The sequence below is a fragment of the Caloenas nicobarica genome, chromosome 5, assembly GCF_036013445.1.
Source record: "Caloenas nicobarica isolate bCalNic1 chromosome 5, bCalNic1.hap1, whole genome shotgun sequence".
NCBI lineage: Eukaryota > Metazoa > Chordata > Aves > Columbiformes > Columbidae > Caloenas > Caloenas nicobarica.
In genome coordinates, this window is record NC_088249.1 from 59,835,624 (window position 1) to 59,859,917 (window position 24,294).

At 37.0% G+C, this 24,294-nt stretch overlaps 1 protein-coding gene across 1 annotated transcript in view; it reads right to left on the reverse strand.

Annotated features, from left to right (window-relative positions):
- The window catches only part of SPON1 (spondin 1), a 194,249-nt gene that overhangs the window by 153,973 nt on the left and 15,982 nt on the right, over positions 1-24,294 (reverse strand). Inside the window, exon 3 of the mRNA XM_065636841.1 lies at positions 1,494-1,627. Coding sequence (XP_065492913.1) covers positions 1,494-1,627 — 134 coding nt within the window. The remainder of the gene's footprint in view (positions 1-1,493; positions 1,628-24,294) is intronic.

A 24,294-nucleotide genomic window follows, 5' to 3' on the forward strand; every position in this document is an offset into this window, starting at 1 on the left:
TTACTGATAAACAGCTCAGCAACACTGAAAGAACCTTCTTGATTGCTTACTGAAAAATTCCATATATAAACTTTAACACACGATCTGTCTGGCCATCCAGCAAGCAGCAGGCTTCACAGTTTTCCTGCAGTCCAATGTACACTTGTCTGTCCCGAGCTTATGAAAATACTGTAATTGTATTCTTGAACCGCTTCAGTACATGTTAAAACAGAGGATCTTAAATAAAATTATTCCACTAGTATCGAGAGGCCGCAGGTAGAAGCACATGCCAGAGCTTTGAGACTGTTCCACAGCTAGAGTCAGGCTTGGGGCAAGATCACCTCCAAGATGTGGAAGAAGAGGGTGTTCAGCTCTTGTGTCAACCAGCACAAGCAGAAGGAAGTGAAGCGCAGGGTGAGGGCCGGGCAGCTGGGGACCAGGTTTGCTGCTGGCAACTTTGCAGCCTGTCCAGAAACCAGTTGCAATTTTAACACATTTTCCTGAACTGGTATGAACTACCTTCAGCCCAACCTTTGTTGCTAGCATCTCCTTTAAAAGCCTAGAGGTGTTTTGTGTCGCTAAAGGCATCCCCAATACTGATAAGACTCTTTGAAATTCTTTGGCCTGCTGCAGGGCACATCTTAGCAATTGAAAAGGCTTATCCCAGACACAGATTCAAAGCAAGCAAAGAAATTCCAACTGTCCATGCATATTTCACCAATCTGTCCTATTAAATATGACAAGTAAAATCGTAGGAGATAGGACATTTCTCTGGCAGTTTCTTCTGATATTTTTCATAGTAACAAGTGACTTCAGGTTTCTACAGATGAATGAGTGGCCCTAAAGCAAAGTGCACGTACATAATCTTACCTTTGTCTATTGCTCAAAAAGCATGAATACACGTGCTTTAGAAACAGACTGTAAAAATAATAGAATCATAGAACCATTTTGGTCAGAAAAGACCTTTAAGTTCATCAAGTCCAACCATTGAACTAGCACTGTCAAGTCCACCTCTAAACCATGTCCCTAAGAACCTCATCTATGCATCTTTTAAACATCTCCAGGGATGGTGACTCAATAGGAGAACATCACTAAAAGATCACCAGCTCCAGAATAAATGCATTCACCTCTAAAAAAATAGATCTGATTTTACTGATAAAGGTGTGTTTAGAAAATCCTGACTCTACAGAAAATTCCTATTATTCATCTCAACTAAGATCATGGTTTTTATCCAAATCTCAACCAGATGGATGCAATTGTGATCTCGAAGAGTTAGAATCTGTTCCATTAGGGTTACCAATTCAATGATTCCTGAACGCTTGGAGTAACTCTTGAACACTTGGGGCTTAAGTTACTAACATTTAACTGTGCAACTAGACCTATCCTTGGTCAAGCATGGCAAAGGAGAAAAAAGCATCTGAGAACTTCCATGGCTCTTCATCAAATAAGTATTAGATTTATTATTAACTGAATTTTACTTTAATGGTTAGTTTAATATGCTTTAACACACTTACTTCAGAATTACACAGCCTGTACCAGTAGGAGGAGCCGTCCAAAACACTTGAATGCGTGTCCGTCTTCTGGGTGTGCTCTCAGTGACAGCAACAGGACAATTACTCATGAACTGTGTTTCTTCTTCATCTATGATCTAAGGAAATACAAAGAGAAGAAAGTGAAAAGATAAGGATAATGTCTCTTGAATACGTTTTGTCAGTTTATGTTTTCCTTCAGCGGAATTATTTATACATCCTCTCTGCTTAGCTCAGCACTACTTTGGCAAATTTATTTATAACATGCAGATCACTCACTGAAATGAAAACAAAAAGCCCACAAAACAAAGACAGAAAAATAATTCAGTTCTAGGTGAACAGAAGTTAGTCCTTTCTGAGAGTGGCTGCAAATAACTGTTTTTGCAGAAGCCAATTACTGAAGCTTCCCGTAAATGGTAATGAACTGAAAATAATAAAACATGCAAAATTTACTTTTTTTTTTTTAATATTATGGTAACTGGTTAGAACAGACGGAACATACTAGAGAAGAAGGAGTTTCAGTTTGTTTATTTTTGTTTGCTTTTTAAACCAACCTTTGTTTAAACAGTATTATTCTTCAGGCATCAAAATAATCCCTAGGTCAAAAGGGGTAATATGTGAATCATCATAATCTATCATTCGGAGACCATTATTTAGTCCAATCTGAACACATTTTTACTTTTTTGATTGATTGATGTTCAACAGAAAGGTTTAAGGGGGTATAAGTCAACACAAAACCAGAGAGACTGATTTGGAACTCATGTTGTTCTAAGGATTTTACTCAAAGGTGTCTGTGACAAAATAGCTTTCTCCCTACATATGTACTTCATGGATTGTACCTTAAGTCTTTTGTTCATCAGATGTCAAATAAAAATCACCAGAAGCTGCTACGTTTTATTTTGAAACAGGCAATGCTGTGGTATTGCAAAATTTCTCTTCAAAATTAGTCAGTGATCCACTTCCATTCAATGAAGATAAAATTCACACTACATTGGGTCAAGATTCAGGCAAGGAATTACAAACCTTACCATTTTGAGAAAGAAGTTGTATTTGCCCATATAACACGACTCAACACTGAATGAGCTTTTCAGAGTTCTGGTTCTAAATAAGACACACAGTTTTCCCAGATTGTAATTTAAAAAAAAAAAAAAAAATCTTCTGCCAGTAAATATAACTTTAAACAAGTATTTTGACAAAAAATACTATTTTACATTCTGAAAAAGTGACAAATCTATAGTTTGACCAGATCAGCTTGAGTGAGCAGGCATCCACATTGTCTCCCCCAATGATACTGTCAGCATTCCCAAACATTTTTAGCTGAGCCAACAAATATTTCTGGTTTTCCATGACAGAATGAAGGGCACTGGCCCAGAGGACTGCTGAGAAACTCTATTGAGCTGGTCAATAGGGTAATGGTTAATGAGTTTTAAATCTAAAGCCATTAATTTTCTTCAACTTTAACGCTTCATAGAATCTGTGTAACCAAACACAATGTGTACAGCTACTGCTTTGCTAGATTTTAAGTATCATGAAGCATTGGGAAGCATGGGATCTAGTGTAGGCTTAAGCAGGCACTGCATGGTTTCTACTTCTACTTAATACAATTTAATGCACTTAAATCCAGCATCAAGAAATCCCTAATCTACAATTCTGTCTTGGCCATCAACTGAATTTATTCTGTCTGCCTTATTCTCACAACAGTAAAATAAAGAAATAAACCTGTTTACTTATCTCTCAAAAAGGTTGTCTCAAATATTCAGGACCATATCAATTGACCCTATCCGTATCTCACGATAATCCATTCTCAATCAAAACACAATTTTGGTGGAAATGTTTGAGTGAAGAATGGGTGATTTTACACTATCTCATACAAAATAAAATACTATTGTACATTATATAAAAGCAGGATCATTCCCATTGAAAGTGCTTCTAGGAGGTCATCTGAAAGTTCTTAAAAAGGACAGCTTTTCTAGAAAAATAGAAAAATTGAAAATTACTGTACAATTTAAACTAGCTCCATATTGTCTTGTCAGATGCAATCTGCTGCTGTTATATCATAACACACATCCTTGGTTAAAAGCTTCAAAAATATTTTCAATTCAGATCAAGAAAGATTAAGTAATTACAGGTAAGTGTAAATACAACTGACCAGAAAAAAAAACCAAAACAACTATTCAACAATGATCAATGGACCTTCCACGTATGTTGATATTTCCAAATCTAGTTTGGCTCATCTGACACACACTTCATCAATGAATGTTTCTTGAGAAGCCCAACTGAAATGAACCTGTGTTCTCAAAGTCTAGAGTTGCTATTTTCAGTTAACAAGAACTTAGCTGCTTTCATATGTCTAAATATAATTCCTCCAGCAGTCATCATTGTGGACCCATCTGTGATGCATTTGCACATTAAGTAAATTTTTTTTCTCCAGGTAAATCCATCCTGCTTTTTCCCTCAACAATGAATGGAATCACAAGGAACTGAATACTACAACTAATATTTAAGGAAGGAGTTATGAGCAACTGTGCGAAGTTATTACTACTGTAAAGCCAGAACCTTTTTGTTTGAACTCTAGATAATCATCAGGTTGGAGCACATCCATGCCCTTTTCCAGTAGCAACAAATGAACACAGAAATGCAGACATATTTTGTACTTCTATAGCCTACCAAATTCCTGCAACATAGCAAGTTATGAATTTTCTCAAGGAATACAGATGCCTATAATGAAAGTATTTCAATGTCCTGGCTGCATTTTAAAACACATTCCTGGAAGAATAGGAAGTGGTTGAAGCTCAAGGCTACATCACAATTTCCTGCATCACTAACCAGCAAAGCAAGAAGACTTAGGTAATCAGCATCTACTGGGAAAACCTGACCGTAAAAGAATAACATCTTCCAAAAAGAGTTCCTTTGAAGAAAAATAAGATAGAAACTTTCTTAATAAGACCCCTAATGTTGATGGAATACAGTAAAGAACTCCTGAACAAGTTGAAAAAGCTCAAATGACAGTTAATCTGAGAGGATTAAAGAAAAAGTTATTTTAAGATATTTTCTAAAACTCAGAATTAACTGGATTCTAGGACTTCAGACAAATATGAACCCATCTCAAATATATTTGTTAAAGAAATGAGGTTTTTATGTTTTATTTTATAAAAATTCTTAGGAGTGATAGAGAAAATGTTCACTACTTATACAACAGGAATCCAAATGACGTGATCTTTTAGGGTGGGGAATGATATTATTGCACTCACACATAACATAGGAGGAAGCAATAGCACCCTGGCCAACTTGGGGCGGGGGGGGGCGGAAAAAAGTAATCTCTGAAAATAATACAATCCTGATCTTTCTTCTGCAATCAAGTCAGACCACATAGGCATGAAGGAAGCAATTGTCAGGAAAAAGGCATGCAGATTTAAACATAGCATTTGCAAAGTTATAGCTTTTAAATCCCACATTATCTGTAATGGGAAGCCTTACGTTTCCAGGAATGGGCCAGCAAATTAACTATGAGTAGGACAAAAAACTTAAAAACTAAAATAAACCCTTCGTGGAAGAACCTGAGGTCTCAAAGCGGGGATTTCTATGTGACTAATTCTTTTTTTTTTTTTCTTCCCCATTATGATTGTAATTTTATTGGACCAATTTATTCCTTCAGGGGAACTAGTGTAAATTCCGAACAAGACTCCTGGAGTTAACCTGGATTTGAACGAGTGTCACAGAAAAGAAGAATTTGGCTGAACTTGAGTAAATCTGCAAACAAGGAAGGAAGGATATTAAAAGGGAGAATTTACCAGCTCTGGGCTCAGTCTTGCATTCTTTGCATATTCCAAACATCGACAAGTTTGAGGACAAGCTTTGGGTGTTCCTGAAAAGCAGGACTGAATAACTGCTTAGCTGTTAAACAGATGAATAAGAGATTTTCTTTTCTCAGAATTGGAATGTTTCATGCTGAGTGATAGATCTGGCTGTTTTTCATTTCTATAAAATGTTAGTCAAAAAAATGAAACCACGCAGTTGTCCTCTCTATCATTAAATTTATACCAGTATTAAAAGAAAAAAAAAAGTTAAAAGACTATACACAATAAAGAAAGGACTTAGTATAAAGTACAAAAGGAGATGAAGTTACATAAATCGTCTACTGGCTTGTGTCCACTTCATTAGTTTAAACCACTGGCTAGTATCTTCAGCACCATTTCTTATTCTGTGGACACATCATCACTTTCCACCCACTGAAACAGCTGCGTTCCACTGGAACAACTGAGTTAATAAATAAATGGCAACCCACACAGACAGAAATTCACAAGATAACCATTCCTGTGGGCAGTTTTCTTCTTTGGAAGAGCTAATAAAGAGTCTGACTTCCAGAACGTGGCAAAACTATCTTCTCCTTGAGGAAACTTTCCCATTATAAAAAGAACATTCAGTTTACGTAATTATAATAATATTCAGTCTTTAGAGACTAATCTAGAACAGAGCTTATTATATGGAAGGGAAAACTAATGATGTACAAAGCTTAAAAAACCTACCTCAAAAGATATGCTTCACATAACCAGTTCCTTTGACTAAAGGACACAGTATCAGAAGAATCAGAACTGGGACTTTCAATGAAGTGTCAGTAATGAATCCTGATGTAAACTACCATTCAAAGCTGTATAGCACCACTGAGCACTACTGGGCTCTCAGTGAGATTTACCATCTTCAGCACAGCACCAGAAGGCTGGAGGTGTCTGATAATGATCCACACCTCAGAGCACTGGAGAAGTCTGAAAAGCTACTGAAGAAAGACATTGCCAAAATACACTTGTAAATTATCACTATGTTTTGGCAACTTCCGGCACAGACTTTTCATAGATATCCTACAATATGAAATGAAATTTAGTTCTGTAACTGTTATCCAAGCACAGACTTTATCAAGTACAGAATATATTAGATGACCTGATAGCGAGTTCTGTAAAAGCGGCATCAGCACAAATTACACACCTCTCCACTTACCTGCCTCTATGTGTCCATCTACCTGCTTGTTTTTAATGCCAGGCACAAGGTAGTTGGACTCATTGAGGGGAGGGGGCAGGGTGGAAAAGGGCCCTTGCAGTTCTACAAAGTATCATGTCAGATCAAGTCTGTGATGCATATCAGCAAAAGGAAAGGAAAAAAAAATAAAGGCTTTAAAATCATCTTTAAAAAAAAATAATCAAACATTTGTCCATTTGTCTATGCAATGTTCTAAGGAGAAGTATTTAAATCCTTTCCAGTCGACCTTCTCTTCTTTAAAAAAAAACAATCTGAATAGTGTGTTAATTGCAAAGAAGGCTGTGTTGGATGATCAAAAGGAAAAATACGCTACTGATAAAAACCTGCATAAAAATTTTATGCATTGAAGTTTTCAAAAAATTTTTGCCTTCAAGAATCTTATAGTCATACTGTATTTCATGTTGCTTTTCAGTCTAAACAAACCTAAGAGCTATATTTCACCTATTTTAGTGCAGGTAGTGGGGTATATTCTAAGGTGCCATTCAAACAAAAGAAGAAAGCAGTTCAATGTGACAAGAACCTGAAGTGCGTTAAAGCACTACGCTGTCCGCTTTTACTCTAAAGCAGCCTTTTCTGCCTGAGAGACTGCCTACGGAAAGCTTAACTAAACAGCAATTTCTTCTTTACTTAATTCAATATATATGAAAATATGTACATTGACAGAGACAGATAACGAAAACTTGACAGCATTTAGTAAATGTAGAATGTCATATTGTATATTTTTTCTGGAGTTTGAACAACTCCCAGTTAATGTTATAACACATTGGATTAAGGTTTATGCTGAAGGCTTAATGCTTGTAAATTGAAAATGGCCAATTAAGTAAAAGCTGCACATGAAAATCAAGAGGTAAATGAACAGAGATTGTTCTGAACTGAGAGAGTTTCCATCTCAGCAGTCACTAAGAGTGAAGTTAAGGTCCAAAGTTTAATCTTTGTTTCCTATGAATCTTTCTCCTTGACTGTAACATTAATATTTCTATGAAAACAGTTGGGTAAATTTATTCAAGCTTCTTTATCATACTATATTACTAGTATTTTTGACAGATAATCCAGATAACATATTGCTTTTATAATCTCTGACAGAGAAATTATATCAGGCACAGAAAGCTGTCATTATTTGCATAGCTCTAAAATCCATTGGTTTCCATCTATAACTTTCTTTTAAAAATAGCTATTCTGACTAAGAAAAATCCCCTCACTTCGTTTTTGAAAGGCTGTTAGTAAATACTAAGTTCCAGCAGGGAAAGGGCAAAATCTTTTAAAGTAGTATCACCTTATGAAATCCCTTCAAAGATTCTAGTTTAACACAGCCAATGTTATCCAAACAAACAAAAAAAAAAAAAAAAGGAAATTATTTTGATGACTGAACTTGCTTTTCACACCTTGGCACACAATGATTCAAAGTGCAACAGTTGTCTCTTGCCCAAGAGAGTGCCCTGGCATAAGCATCATGGCATACTAATCAGTCACAGCATTAGGGACATGAGCACGAGTAAATTGTGTAAAGGAACTTCTTGTGACGTTTTGTACAAAAGCAATGAGTGACTCTGTGCCTTGCATGACAAATGGCTTAACTTTATTCTTCATGCTTTGTGTTCAGTCTACACAGCTTCTTTTGCAGCATTTGAAATGATCTAGGAAGATTCTGGGCAAGACTGAAAATTTCAGTTTTGAAGAAACAGGAATTTTGGTTCACCCTGATGTAGAATTTAATCAAGTTAGCCCTAAATCTAGAGTAAATTTACTGAGGTCAGACTCTATGCTGAACAATTCGAACACATCAGCTTGTGAGTTGGGGTTTTTTTCATTACATTCAGGCAGTAGCTAAAAGACTGAACTTGCTTTTCAATGAAATCAGGGTTCACTTATGGTCTAAGTATAGATCACATTTGGAAGCACGAAACAAGCAGATGAAAAAAGGGTAAATTTTATGAACACTTAGTTAAATGAAGAAATATTACTTTCAAAACTCTTTTCCAAGGATTAGGAAGCAGAACTGTCCTATTGCAGCCCTAAGACAGAACAATAACCAGTGAGGATGATGGGGATGCTCAACAAGGCTGTGCTGTGGCCATCCTTTGCTGGCCCCCCAGGAACAGTCTGCTATTAATCAAAGCAGTTCTCTAGCTGCAGTTCCCCTCACCTGAGCCAAGGCCAACCCAAAATAGCAGCTGCAGAGAACTAAATCCTTTTTTTTTTTTAAAAAAAAAAAAAAAAAAAAGGCACAACCACTTCAGTTTCTCACTGGCTCTCATGGGTTTCTCATTTCTCTCCTACTTGTAACTGGAAAATCAGAGTACAAATGGTTCTTCCAAGGTTACAAAACTAACATACATCATGTAAGACTATAACCACAAAAAAAATTCAAATATACGTGCAGGATTCATTGTGTAATAGTTTTTCAGATAGATTATTTAGATTTAATGTTATTGTTGTCAAACTATTTCAATACTAATATTAGGCAAAAAAACCCCCATTATTTCAATCTGATAAGAAGTTTTACAGGGAAAACATAACTTTTGATAGGTGATGCCTCAAGTGCTTTCAGCCTGGGAGAGCTGTTCCTTGCTGAACCACATGTTATACAGAAATCAACCTCACAGTCAAGGATTTTACATAGCAATCACTTGAAAGCAGTACAAACTTAAGGGGTTTGTCTATTTATTGTGCATTCACTACAGTTAAGACCTTTCATATAAGCTTATAATACACACATTTCTTTGGAAAGAGAAAAAACTGTTGGCATCTCTCCTAAAAATATTTCCTGCCATTTTATCTAGTTATATATGATGCAATAAGCTACCTCATGTTTAAGAGCCCATCTTAATCTGATCTTCTAAATGGATAAAAGGCATTGGAAGGTTGTGCAAAGGACGATGTGTTTTCGCAGCCTCATAAAATACAGTGATATAACATTTGGCAGTGGGGATACAACACTTGAGTGGAAGTGAGATGTGACTTTTATTGCTGAGCAACTTTTCACAAATCACTTCAGTGTAGTGTGTTTCCCAGTTGTGAAGTGGGGGATATAGACGTTGAGCTCCTTTTTCAAAATATATTAAATGATCTATAAAAAAATACTTACTGTTATCCTTAAAAGCCTATTGTAACTCAAGTTGGCCTCAGACTTCATAAACAGCAGTTCTTTAGGAAATCAAATAGGAGATACCAGATCTTCAGGCTGCTCTATGATGTGCCAATAGCTCAAATTAGATGGAAAAGTGGCTTAAAGAATCAACTAAGAACTTAAGTCAGGGAAATCCAGGGAAGCCATAAAGTTGGGGCAGCCCCCTGTGTATCAAGCCTTTGTCTCACTGTTGTAAAAAGAACAGCCAAATTCTGTCAAAGAACTCGCAGCTTGGTGCATTGGTGCCCACAGAAGCCAGGAAGCAGAAAAACCCTAAATCTGGCAGAACTCCAGCTCGACAATTGCATCTTTTACATATGAGAGTGCTTTTTTAGCATATCAAGGGATTGTAGCACAATTAATTTAAAATGGAAATTTAAATACTGCTAAAAAATAAGAAACTTGCTTTGCAAAAAAAAAAAATGTTTATATATTCATTTGGCTGCACACTGGGATTAGAAGACAAACCTTATTTACTTATTTATCTTCCAAAAGCTGAGAGACATTCTAGTAGCACATGCTCTGAGGCTCGACTGAAGACTCTACTTCTGATATAGAAGATGCAGATTCATATATCCATTGTGAATCGGGCAGTTCACTGTCAGCGTGAGCATTTACAAAATGAGTAACCTTCAGCCAGTCTCTTTTCTCATCCATTCTACCTCACTTATACACTCACTGAACCAAGGAGGAAAACTAGCTTGACAGTCAGGTAATGAAAGCACTAATGTATCTTCAAATCTCTGCTCTGTTTATTTTGATGACCTTCCCTCTAAGTTGCAAAGGCAGCCCCCCTTCCCTGCTGGCCTCGTGAAGTGTTTTACCAGTTTTACAAAGAAGAGGGATCCAAGAGGAAGACATGGTGAGAAATCAATCCTGAAATAAACTGTTGCTGTGTGGAGGAGCGCTCTTTAGGGCTGCAAAACTCCCCGGTGAAATCCCTGTTCTAATGACTCAGACATTGGAACCTTCGCTCTGTCCAGATTGGAAGCATTTTGTCACTTGCGATGGATCTCTTCTTCTACCTGAAAATTTTGTCTGGATAAAAAGTTTTCTCAACTAAAAAACTGTGAAAGTGATATATTCCATTAAAAGGGTCAATACACAGGTGTTTCTTTCTGGAGAAACAAGACACTGAAACGTTTCCCCAAAATATTAAGAATCCTTTCTAGCACTGGTTTGCTAGTCCAGGACTGAGATCACACCTAAGACGGCAAACTTGGAACTTTTAAAAATATTCAATTAAAAACAAATAACAAGACTCCTCCTGCATTTGTTTCTGACCCTCACAAAAAATGCCCTTGTTGGAAAAGAAACAAAACATGCCTCCAAGCTTCCTTCCCAGAGCTGACCTGGTGTGTAGTCTTGAACTTAGGGCTCATCAATAGTCTCGTATAGCACATCTCTATCAAGAGTTTATGTTTAAGTCAGCATGAGCGCTTTGGCCACGTTACTGCAGTTTATATACACATATACACACGTATATACATACATATATATACACATATACATGGTGCTGCATCTGGCAGTACCAAAAATTCACAAACAACTTCTAGAGAATAAAAGTTTAATCCCTGGTTCACACAGTGGGCCACTCACACATGCAGAGGAACATTCACGTAAACCAAACTCTAACAAAACATAAAAAAATACTCTTTCCCCACATTTTACAAATCCATATGCTAAGGAGTTAATTTGGATTCTTTCTGTCTCAGCACAAAACAAATATTTATAAATATGCACGTAAAACAACTTCCAGGTATTATGCTAAGCAAACAATTTAAAGTCCTTAAAAAGTTGGAGGCAGAGTTCTCATTACCTTGCAGGACTGAATCCAGGATAAATTAGAATTACGTTTTTGGACACACTTGTGGAAAGCTTAAGGACTGTCTGGTTTCTGTGAGCATATTTTTTACCTGAAAGTCAGCATTTACTTTTCTGCTATAAGCAAATGAAAATCTTGTTAGCACATTCTTAATAAAAACAAAACCATGTAAACTTTTTCATACTAGTACTTGGCTTTTCCTGAACCCATGTGTCTTTCCTTCTATCATTGCACATAACTCTTTGCACAAAAATACCATTTATAAATGCTTGAAAGGATGTGCCTTCACTGTGACTAATAGATATTTCATTAGTAAGGACCTCTAGTCACCATTCAAGTCCAGTCAATAGCATATTTTAAATTCAGTGGTCCAGAACTTCTATTCACCATAATAATAAGCTTTAAGCATTCAGATGAGAAATGTAAATAACCAAAAAAACCTGATATTCTTATCATCAGTTCTAGAAAGCTTACCAAAGAGCAGTCAAGAAAATCTGAGCTTCATATCAGAACAAAGCACATGGACTAGGTAAAAGTCATTACCCACTAATTACTGCATTTCAGTATTTTGGTAAAGTTGGTGTTGAACGATATTGCTGAGGTGTAGCTCTTCCTTTTGAAATTAATTACACGATTACCTTTTGATAAGATTATCATTCTTCACATACTATTGCCACAATTGCATATTGCCAATATCTTTAGCACCATAATGAGCAACGCACAAGTAGTGTGAATGCCAGAGAAATATTTGCTGTGGACTCACACAGAAGACATGGTCCTTATCTTCTGCTCACACAGGCACTTCTCATTTACATTTGTGTGGCAAGGATGTCCAAGCTCTTTATCAATCCAATTTAAAAGTCAGGAACTGCCATTTTTATTTCAGGAACAACATCCCAAATAAGAATACAGTTGCAAGACCAGTTGATCAAAGAAAAAGGAACAATAAATTTGAGGAGACACGTAAAAAACCAGATGAGGAAGAAATTTTACAGTGGTTGGCCAAACAACATCTATAGCTCTTCTACTGAAGCCACCTGTCTCAGGTCCTTCCTGCAGAGTGATGATAACAGTCCACCTTCCTCCTCAACCTCTCTCTCTCCTGCATTTGTCAGAGCATTAGTTGTCAGCCAAAGGAACCTTTTCTAACTACGACATTGCGGAGTACAAAGCACAATGTGGGCTTAAACATAGGTAGGGCTTCCTTACTCATATAAACAATAAAAATATTATAGGGGTAACACTTCTCTACAATACAAATAACATTTGATAATGAAGTACAAAGGAAATGCCTCTTCTGCTATTAGGTACACCAGAATTTATGAAAGTCATTTGAAATACATAGTAAAATGTGACTCTGCACATTTTACTGGATCAGCATTTCTCAGTTGCTTAGTTTTTTCAGGCTTTTCATTTATCCTTCATTTCAGAAAATATTACACTACTCAACATTATGAATATACTGCCAAGAATAGCTACCTCACTTGGAACTCTCATTTAAGTTAAGAAGGGATTTAAGGATTACAGAAAATACATAATTTTAATAGCATTATTGTCCTTCTTGGTGTTGGAGCTTTAAAGCATCAGCAGCTCTGGCACATGTGCTATTCATGTTCCTCATGAAAGTCTCAGTGCCAAAATATACACCTCAGACTGGTCCAAGCAGATACCACACAAATTCCCTTAGCCCTCAGATGACTGTACACAACATAATCTATTTCAGAGAGACTTAATCCATTGCTAAAACCACATTTAGAGCAAAAATAGTGGTGATCTGGAACTACAGGCTTTATGCAGATAAATTTAAGAAGGCATTTACCTCCTTAAAAGAGCTCTTAAATCTTTTGCTTAACAACTCGCATCAACTGTCCCATCAGGAATACTGTTCACACAGAAGAGCTGCAGAAAGTCAGGAAGGGTTTGTGGCAGCACTGACAGTAGTTGTGAGCAATTATAAAGTCACCACGTTCTTTGTGTGTGCCTGCACCTTAGGCACAGCCAAGAGATAATAATCCAGGTGATGGCTCCTCTCACTTTTGACATGCTGATGAACTACTAAGACACAGATTCTCAAATTCTTTCCTTCCTTAGAGAGCATCACAGATTATAAAATCTATTCATGAACAACTCCCCTGCCTGCCTCTGTGTTCAAGCTTTTCTATAAAGCCTAATTTCACATTACCTAGAGTACCCTTCTGGTAAATTGAACCTGCTTGCTGAGAGTTTCACGGAAATGTAAAAGTTGTGCTTTCTCCCTTCCAGTACGAGAGGATTCTCCTTCAGAGACACACACTGCAGTCAGTCAACTGCAAAGCCACAGTTTGGCAGAAAGGAGAGTCTTGTGGACAGGCTTCAGATTTCTTTTCAAGAGTTTGGTAGGTTCTCCTCAAATGCTGACTCAAGTCCCAGTGGGTTAAGTGCTGTGACTAAATGAAAACCTCACAACACCAAATATTAAAACTGCATCTGGACTGAAACATGTTTCAGACACTTTTTCGGAACACTGTCTTGCACAAAATGTTAATTATGGGAACAAAGCAATTACATGAATATCAGGAAAGAAAAGTAAATTTAAAGCTTCAAGGGATTTGTTTATTTTTTTTTTTTAAAAAGTTCTATATTCTCTTGGATATAACAATATATTTCATCATGGTATAAGATGTCTGCTGGAAACTTGCACAATCGTCTTAAAGGAAACAAATGAGCAGAAAAAGATTCTGAAAAAATAGAATAACGAAGAATAAAATCCTTCATAGCTCTGCAAATTGAAGCACTCTACAAAAAGAGCTGTAAACAGAAATGGAACCACATTGAATTGTGCACAGATTAACACTACAAGGACTAACAAACTTTTCCAGGTTTAAAAAAAAAAAAAATATATATATATATATATTTAGATATATATATATAGTGGTAACTTGCTTTCATATTCATTCCAAGCAGGGTGCAGTGGCAAAGATGTGGTTTGTTCGATGCAACTCCGTCTCACCGAAGCTGGCGTGACAAGCAGCAGCATGTCTCTATGAAGAGGCTTCCTCCTATGCAGAAGGCTGAAGAAGTTTTACACTATTACAGTTACAGAAATCAAGCTAACAAAATAAGTGGTGTCTTCTCTTGCAGACACTACTATTTATTTAATTTTTAAAAGCTACAAAACATTTGTAAAACATAAAATGCTCCAACTCTGCTGTCACGTTAGGGCCTAAAATAGTACTCTCTCCTCATGTGTACAGTAGCTCTTCATAATCCTCAGCGGATACACTGATTCTGTTTTGCTTCAAGTGGTATATTGAATAAAACGTTCAGTTAGTTGTAGTTTTATATTAATGTATGGACCATGAATTTTGTCAAGTAGTTAGCACACTTTTTTTTAAAAAAAAAAAAAAAACAAAATTATTAAAGGCGGTGGTTTTGAGAAATCTGCTTCTGAAATTATTTGTATGTTACAAGTGCATTTCTGAGAAAAATCACATACGGGACAGCAAATTTCTGAAGGAGAGAAACACGATGAGACCGAGGTAGGAGGGCACGTGCAAAACCAGATCCTGCCAGAGGGTGCCTGGCGGCCCAGACACTCGGGTTCTGCGCCACGGCCACTGCTGTGGCTTCCTGGGGCTGGAAGCTCCGTCCTGGTCCCACGGAGAAGGAGCAGGATGAGCAAGGAGAAATCTGGGGAACAAGGCGGGACATGACCTACCCACATCTCTTGCCCTGGTACTGCCAAGCCACACGCAAAATTTAAAAAAAAAAAAAAAAAAAAAAAAAAAAAAAGTTAAAAAAAAAAATCTAAGGTTTACTGCACTGTCACGGTCAAGAGCTAAAGCTGAAAGCAGATTCCAGAGCAACTCTACATATATGCGCTAGTCCAAGTTTTTATTTCCTGATGGTTTGGCATGTTTTGTTTAGAAATATAAGTTCCTTTATGTGTATCCGCTTCATGGCCATAAACAGAGTTCCCAATAAAAAAATTGTACTCTCATCTTACCATATATGCAGATGAGAGCACAATACCTTTAGGAAAAACAAAACAAAACCAAACCACACCACAAATTTATTTCAAAGGCATTTAATTCCAATGAATATGTATTTCAAGACTATAAAGCTGTTTAATTTGAAATTTCATTAGGGTGAGTAGAAATTCAATATACGCAGTCGTAGACCAAGAAGGAAGAGTAAGTACGTTTCCTTTAGGGGAAAAAAACCCAGCTGTTTGTGAGAGTCATTAAGAAACTAGGAAATTCATTTCCAAATTAATTTGACAAATAAGCAAGGAAAATTTTAAATTGCAGATCTCTAGCATCTACCACCTTTTCTGTAATATTCCACCACTGCAAAACAGGCAAATGTGTATGGAATCAAGAATGTGAAGAACGGAATAAACTATTATGTGAATTAAAACAAGCAAAAACTGTATTTACACTGGCTCTGTTTCCAAGGGTTTACTTTGTGTTCTTAGCAAACCCACTACAAATACAATAGATCTTAAAATAAAAACCAAACCTACCAACCCCAGACGTTCCATTTTTTCAAAGGTATATTTTAAAATAAGCGAGGTTTCTAATCAACTTGGTAGTATTTCTTGCTACACTGAAATTTAGGTTTTAGAAGTCCTACCACTACTAACTACAAGTAGTAGGGAAAACATTCTTTTGAAACTGGAAATCGTGTAAACCATAATTTTTTCCAAATAAATTTTTCTTCTGGAAATGTCATTTTAGTGAAATATCATTTTAAAGCATCTGGAAAAATTTAAATGCATTCTAAACAATCCATTTTGAAATTAAATGTTTTGCTTTTTCATCCTCCACTGTTTCTTCAAAATTTTATCTGTTGTAAACAATGTAATTAAAATAATACTATACCTCAGTTTTATCTGCATATAAAGTGCTGATGACCTTTGTACTGGAAATTTCCAAGTGATCTAATTGTTTAACTAGTTAGCACTGTAGCATATTTTGACAAGGTAAATTTCACATTGCAACCAGTTTCATTTTCTTATGTGATTCAAAGACCCCTCTGTGTAGCCTTTTGTACTACTAGCCCTAACTGAGGAAAATAAGTAGCCCTTCTGTATTGTTTGGGTGTGCCTTTCCTATATTAGCAACAGAAGAAAACTGTAACATTAATTGCAAAGCAGGAAAAATTGTCCATACTTTCTGCTGCTTATCAAAACTACCTTCAATACCTCACAGTGTTATTCTTTAGGTGCTACTGATAGCTGGATAGTCACAAGATATACACCTCCCATTTAGCTGTAGATTGATACCACACATGATTCTGAAAAATCTTGAAACCTTATTTATTGCATTCAGCTCCCATGTTATCCTGATCATTCAAGTATGAAGAGACAGCAAGAGGTATGAAGCAAAAGGCAGCTGCAAAGGTGTTCTCCACAAAGCATAAAGCGTTCACTTTCCTTTCAGCAAAGAATCAGTTTTCCATGGAATAAAAACAGATGATGCTCTTCTAAGAGCCATCTGAGGTTCCAAGCACCTGAACTTCACCTATATGTGCTCTCATTCATGCTTTTCAAAGAGGACAAAAAAAAAGAAAAAAAACCACAACAAAAAACAAAAACACAAAAACACACCACAGACACTTCCATGGAAATGGACACAGAAAAAGAGTAATTCTACAGAGAGTTTAAATGGCAGCATACAGAACTGAACATGGGTAGGTGCAGCCTCACGAGAAACACAACGCTTCTGCGCTTATCTTGTGCACTCCGCATGATGTGCACTCTTTCTGAGCACGCTGAACGGCTTAACTCGCATGGGTGATTCCAGCCACAAGTGAAGTTGCAAAGTAGCATGTGGGCTTACAATTGCTCTCCTTATTTTACAACTCTAGCTATGTTTTAATAGATGTCAATGATGAGAGCTTCTAGAGAAAGGGAGACAACAGGCTCAGGTCCTTCCACCTTTCCCTGGAGACTTTTAACAGGAAAATGAAATCAAGCAATTAAGAGATTGAAAAGGGGCGGGTACAATTTGTACAACCTGTAGAATTTTTTTTGCATTAAGAGTTCTAAAATTGTAAAATAACAGTCAAACAAGCTTTTGGTTTAATATATATTAACTTTTTCTTAGTGCAGACAGAACCATGGAGTCTCTCATCGTTTGGAATATCCACAGTGACAAGTGTCAACACTGAACACCACACTGCTCAATATCTTCATAATTTATCTCGATGATGGGACTGAAAGCAGCCTCACCAAGATTTGCTGATGACACTAAAGTGGGTGGAGAGGTGGGCACGTCAGAAGGGAGAGACATCTTAGAGAGAGAACTTGACATATAACGACATATCCAGTTCTGGTCCACACAATTCAAGAAAGAAGCAGACAGATGGGAGAGGGTCCAAAGGAAGGCCATAAAGATGATCAAGGGGTTGGAGAACTTGGCTTATGAGGAAAGGCTGAAGGAGTTCTCTCTCCTTCCACCTCTCCCCATGGAGAAGTGAAGGCTCAGGGAGAACCTCATCACAATATTCCAATACTTAAAGGGCAGCTACAAATAGGACATGGGCTCCCTCTTCACAAGGAGAAGAGACAAGGGTCAATGGGTACAAGTTGCACCAGAAGAGGTTTCATCTTGATATAAGAATTTTTACAGTGAGAACAATCACTGGAACAACCTCCCCAGGGATGTGGTAGGACCCCCATCACTGGAAGTTTACAAGATGAGATTGGGTAAGATGCCAGATAATCTTATCCAGGCTCCCTTTCCACCAAAAGGTTGGACCAGATGATCTTTCAAGGTCCCTTCCAACCTGGGCTGTTCTATGATTTTATGAACTACACAGTCGATTAATTTCTGTTTATGATTTTTAATATATATTACAAAATGTTTCTTTCGCTTCCTTGTGTTTGTTTACTACACTTAATCTGCTACAAGTACTTTTTCCAACATTGAACAATGCTGCTTTCAGTCACGTGACTTTATTTTTTCATTTTACTTACTTCTTTGGGACCCCCTTCCAAATACATATAAAGTGCAGCACCAGATAAATCCAGAAAATACCATCTTCTCTTAAAGTGATGAAAGGTTGATATGTATAAATATAAACAGCTGTCCCTTTCTTCTAGATTCCCTTGTGAGAATCTGAAGCTTATAACTACAAAAGCTTTCATCTGAGAACAAAATGCACCCAAAATCCCGTAATTTCAACAGAAGTGACACAAATAGTCTAACCTATGTAAATATTTGCAGAACATGAGCATGGAAGCGCTAAAAATAACACAGATTTTCACTGCAGAAACTTAATACAGTCCAGCAGGTAATCTGTAGCTCATGACAAGTCTCATGCCATCTTTCACTTCTAAAGCTGAATTTTGGTGATATAGGAAATCTTTATACCTCAGCGGTTAGGGACAATCAGCCACACTAGTGTTTATCCAGAGAATTACATGTGGTAGTATCAATCTTATTTTGAATTACTGTCAATAAGTTTCAATTAAAAGCTGCATAAAACTTAAAGTCAGCACTCTGGTTCAGTTATTTTTCTGTGTTTGCACCTTTTGCTGACTAATGTATTTTGTACAGGTACTTGAGAAAACAATCCTATGGGGTATGTGACAGTGAAATAACTTCAACGAAGAACTATGAAAAAAAATCTGACTCAAAAAAGCAACAAACAGCCTAGAGTGCTAAGTAAAATAGTAGTGGGAAAGACTTTCTCGTGTTAATCCTGTAGTAGGAAGGACTTGCTTACCTTTCTGATACCTACCAGCACAACAGCTACCATTACTGGAATTGCTTTTAAGGACCCCACGGTATAGACAGACTGTGTTCCTAATATTTTAAAATCCCCATGTTATATTGTGTAAAAGCACAGAAAAATAACTGAACCAGGGTGCTGGCTTTAGGCTTTATAGAGCTTTTAATTGAAATTTATTGACAGTAATTCAAAATAAGATTGATACTACCACATGTAATTCTCTGGATAAACACTAGTGTGGCTGATTGTCCCTAACCACTGAGATATAAAGATTTCCTATATCACCAAAATTCAGCTTTAGAAGTGAAAGATGGCATGAGACTTGTCATGAGCTAGAGATCACCTGTTGGACTGTATTTAGTTGGCTGGAATGTTATGCATTTTATAAACACTTGTTATTTTATGCACAGACAGTATTTACATCCAAGAAAGATTAATATTTCAACGTTGCTGACCTGGGAGGCAAACATTGTATGCGGAGAACAGAACTCCTGAAGTTTAATCATGGCCAAAGTGGGATATGAGATCTTGAGCGAGTTGCTTCAACATTTACTCTTCTGTAAAATGGATATGATAAATCCACGTAATGTTTATGGAATTCACTTTACTCAAAACCTTTGAAATCTTCAGCAGAAAGGCAACATAAAAGCACATTTGAAAGCTCCATTATAACCATAAATGCAAACACTAATCTGGTAGCACTGACAATAGAAAATCATTAGGACAAGATTCAGTAAATTTAATTGGAAAAAAATATAGTCATGATTTCTCTAAATTCATGCAAGAGCTATATATCAAGAGTCATGTATCTTAACAGCAGTAAGCTCAGCATTTTATCCTGCCTTTGTATGTTTACCATATTTCTAAACTTGCAACACTCCTTCCCATATTTATGCCATTCTGGCTTATTTGGCTCAGGCATAAACTAACTTTTTTGTATGAACAGAAATGGTCATATACTCCAAGACCAGCTTTCACATGGGTTGTATCATGTTTGTTATTCCTGAAAAGAAATGCTAAATCTCTTTAACAGTCAGCAGTTAGAGGCAAATGGGTGTAGAAACCTAAGAACACATTGTGATGTACACCACGTTCTTTCTGTGGAAGATGGCAGTTGCATAACATCTGCACCACATACAAAGCTGGTTGTTTATTATGTGAGTTTAATACATTTTTCAACTAATGTAATCAGATGAGCTGATGAGCATCAGATGAACTAAAAGAAAAAAATGAGATTGATACACAGAGTTTTGAGTAGGTACCATACAGGTCTTTTTCATCCTTTGTAGAAATCTTACACAACCTCTAAGAAAAAGTTCCAAATGATTGTTTGGAACACACTGTATTTGAAGCTAAGGCTATTATATAATCCCACTGTCTAAATTTATCATAACCCAAATCTAATTCATATAAGTACTTTGTAAAACCTTTATGGATAATAAAACTAGGTTACTGAAAGAATCTCAAAGGAAGCCAAGAAACTTTGCTTAGACAAAAAAACCCACACCGATCCTATGCATGCAGCAAACACGGAAAACATTTATCTTAAAAATACTGGGATTTATCACAATGCGTGGGCAGATTTTCTTAACATGTAGGATTAGTGTGGGAGGTAATTTACTAACTGCAGGTTTTTGTTTTATTCCTATATCTGGGATTCCCACACTATCATGTACAGAGAGGCCAGAGCAAAAGGACTACCAACAAGATGCAAACTGCTGCCTTAGCAACCATTTAAAATACCTCCCTGAAACTCCCAGAAAGCATTCTTCTATTAGTAGTATAAAACAGGTACCTATTTTCCCATGAGAGTGACTTATTGCTCAAGAGAGATTGTTGTATGAAGTCTCTCTCCATTTTCAGCATTGGTTTGCTACTTTATGTCCCTTCTCTCACCTTCTCTCTTTTCCTTCTCTTTGAAGAGCAGCAGGTTAGCTAAAATAAGTTTGTGATAAACAGGCTAAACCGAGCAACGTCAGGTATAATTAAGCCTCCCATACAAGCAGAGTCAGCTTTACTCATACAGTTGGTGTGGAAAAAAAAGAAAAAAAATTAAATGAGTTTCAAGAGAACGAAACCCTGATGTGTGCCTGACAAATCATGAGTAAACACTGGCAATACCCTAAGGAACCTCTACTACGCTGACTGTATCAAGATATATAATCATTAACGTTACAGAACAGTAAGTACTAAAACTACTTCTTACAAACACATTCTTTTAAATGTTTCTTTTGAAGAGAAATGCAGGTCCAAATGAGCCATGCCCACCCACAAGGAAAAAAAGAGGCAAGAGCAACAACAGTGCCTCAATTCACATGGATGAGAATAATTGGAGCCCAGTTCAATCTGTGAAGTAAACAGAAGCAGGATGAAGGCTTTTCAATTTACACCTACAGCCTACAAATTAGTGAGCAGTCTGGTAGGATGAGCTTGCCAGGGATTGCATAATAACCCTACCCACAGTGACAATGCAGGGAACAGGGAACAAAATGGTAGCTCTATACCAGCAGGGAATTTCCCTTTCTAATTACCGAGTACTATGAAAAGCATTCTCAAGAGCTAAACATTAGCTTTTGTGCAGCTGCATCAGGAATTCCTTTGCTATTCTTGATTTATTTTCACATGAAAAATAATTTTAATATGCTGCTGTTTTAATAATCAAAAGTAACTATGCATAAAAGTACAAAATGTTGTCCAACAAATATTGCTTGGGAATTTATTTGGTAATTTTTTTTTTTAATATAAAGTTCAATGGGTTACCAGTAATAGTGGCTTTTTGAAATATCTTGCCTATATAGGCAATTATATACTCATACTCACTTGCTTATATCAATTGACATCAAAAGTACTTAAGCCAGAAAATTCTGCTTTTGCAGTACACGTAGAGTACGTTAATATCCTGCCTCTTATACAGCCATGACAAAAGCAAAGTGAAACACATGATTTTCAGTTTCTCTCACAGCAACTGAAAAGGGAGACAAAACAGAGCAGAAGGGGGGATGGTTGGAGATATATAGTAAAAAAAAAAATGTAACCCACTTTTGAGGAACATAATTACTCACAAGTAACTCTTCTGTCCCCTTTCAATGACTGTTGATATGCAAATTTCCACCATGGGGGATTCCCAGCAATAAGTCTTTCCACAAGCACAATTACTTAGAATAGGAGCCAAGAATCATTTCAGAAAACTGCAAAACTATACTGGCAAGTGGTGCATTATTTCTAGATATATCCTTGATTTTGTACTACCTGATTAGTAAGTCAAGCTCCTGTAAGTCAGTCCTATAAGTAAGGAGCTGTCCTAATGCTACCTAGGATGGAAACATCCATACTATGGCTTGAGAAATAACCTGACTCAGAAGTGGTCTCAGGAATGAGACCAAATCTTTTTATGGCTGCTCCCTGGTTTCTCCCTGCTGGAGATACCAAAAAAAATGAGAGGAGCTGTTTCAGCCAATGTAGAAAGCAAGAGTTCTCTTTATATTAAGAAAGGTCTCAGAACTAAAGGTGCAAGTCAAGGAAGGAGGGAAGCAGAGATAACCTTACCTCCTGCTTAAGTGAAAGTCAGATCTCCTGACTCTGCTGATTAAGATGAGTCTTGCAGAGGTACCAGGGCAATTCTGTCAGAGAACAATTTAGCAGATAAGAAGTCACCCCTAAAATCATTACTCTTATAGCAGCATGACTGCAGTCAAGAAATCTTGCAGACCGAGATGCAGGGGGCAAGCTGGGATCAGTTGCCAGTGAGTAACAGAAGGGTCGCAGGAGAACAGGCAGGACCGAATATGAGTCTCACTGGTGGCACTGATCACTGGGGCGGTTCCTCAGGAGGCCTCTGAAAAATTATAGTTAAGTAGCAGATGAGCACTGAGACTCTCTCTGGCAGGGCTTTACATTAATGGAAGGAGATAGTGTTCAGGTGACCATTAAGCAGAGGCTGAGGTGGAAAGCAAGCAACTGGAGAGAATCAAGATGTGGGGTAACAAACCAGGAGAAACTCTGATGACTGAACTTAGTCCATATGCCTGAAGAGACCCTTCTGTATGAGTACTTTCAGTTAGTGGTATCCTTATTATCCCAAACTCACAAACCAGGCATGAACAAGGTCACTTTACATTGAAGTAATCCAGCATCACGCTGGATGAAAAAAGTTCCAGGAGTTCAGCAAGAGCAGGTGTGAGAGGAAAAGCAATATTATGTGGCTCTTTGGTCTAGGACTCCAAATAGTCTCAACAAGGTCAGGGAAAGAAGACTTCTTGAAGCTACGCCCTGGCATTACCATACAGTTTTCAGAGAAAGTAAACCAAAGAAAATCAAGCGTCCTAATCAGAAACATAAGTCTCTCAAGTGAAGACTAGCATTGAAGCAAAACATCTGATGTGTTTAGGATGAGAAGGAATTTTTTCAGTTGTATGAGTCCTCATGTATCATTCTGAGGACATGATTACAGATTTCCATTCATGACTGAATGAAGTGAAATTACTAAAAAAATATAAGTAAATGAATAAATCTATGAAGGCATAGTAGGACAAAGCACCAAAACGTAAACATGTTGAATGCACCCGAATAAAAAGATATGGTCATTTACCTGAATAGATCTTGCATCCTTCTGGTGTAGAGTAAATATACTGATCAGATGACTAATGATCCTGGGTTGCTAGGTCATGAGAAAAAGCTATCACAGCAAAGAGAATAATCAATTACGACTGTTAAGGACAGCAATGGAAGTTGAAACAGTATCCCTTTACAAACACTGAGAGGTCCCTGCCATCATTAGAAAGGGAACAGTTGGAAAGGAGAAGGACTGTCAGGGTGAACTGCCTCTAGGTCTGAGAAGGGTACACAGAAAAATGAAAGCTAAATATATTGTCACTTCAGTAATGCAAAATTGCCTTCTAAACTCAGAAAGTAGTTCTCGAGACAACTGGCATAGCAAGCATTATGTTTAGTCGGGTAGCAATTAATTCAGCAATGAGTTGTGATGAAAAATAACTTGCCTCACTTGACTATGAAGCCTGGAGGAAGGATTTTTGCCTACAACACCCATTCATGAACAAAATTTAAGAGTACCACTCCATTTCTAA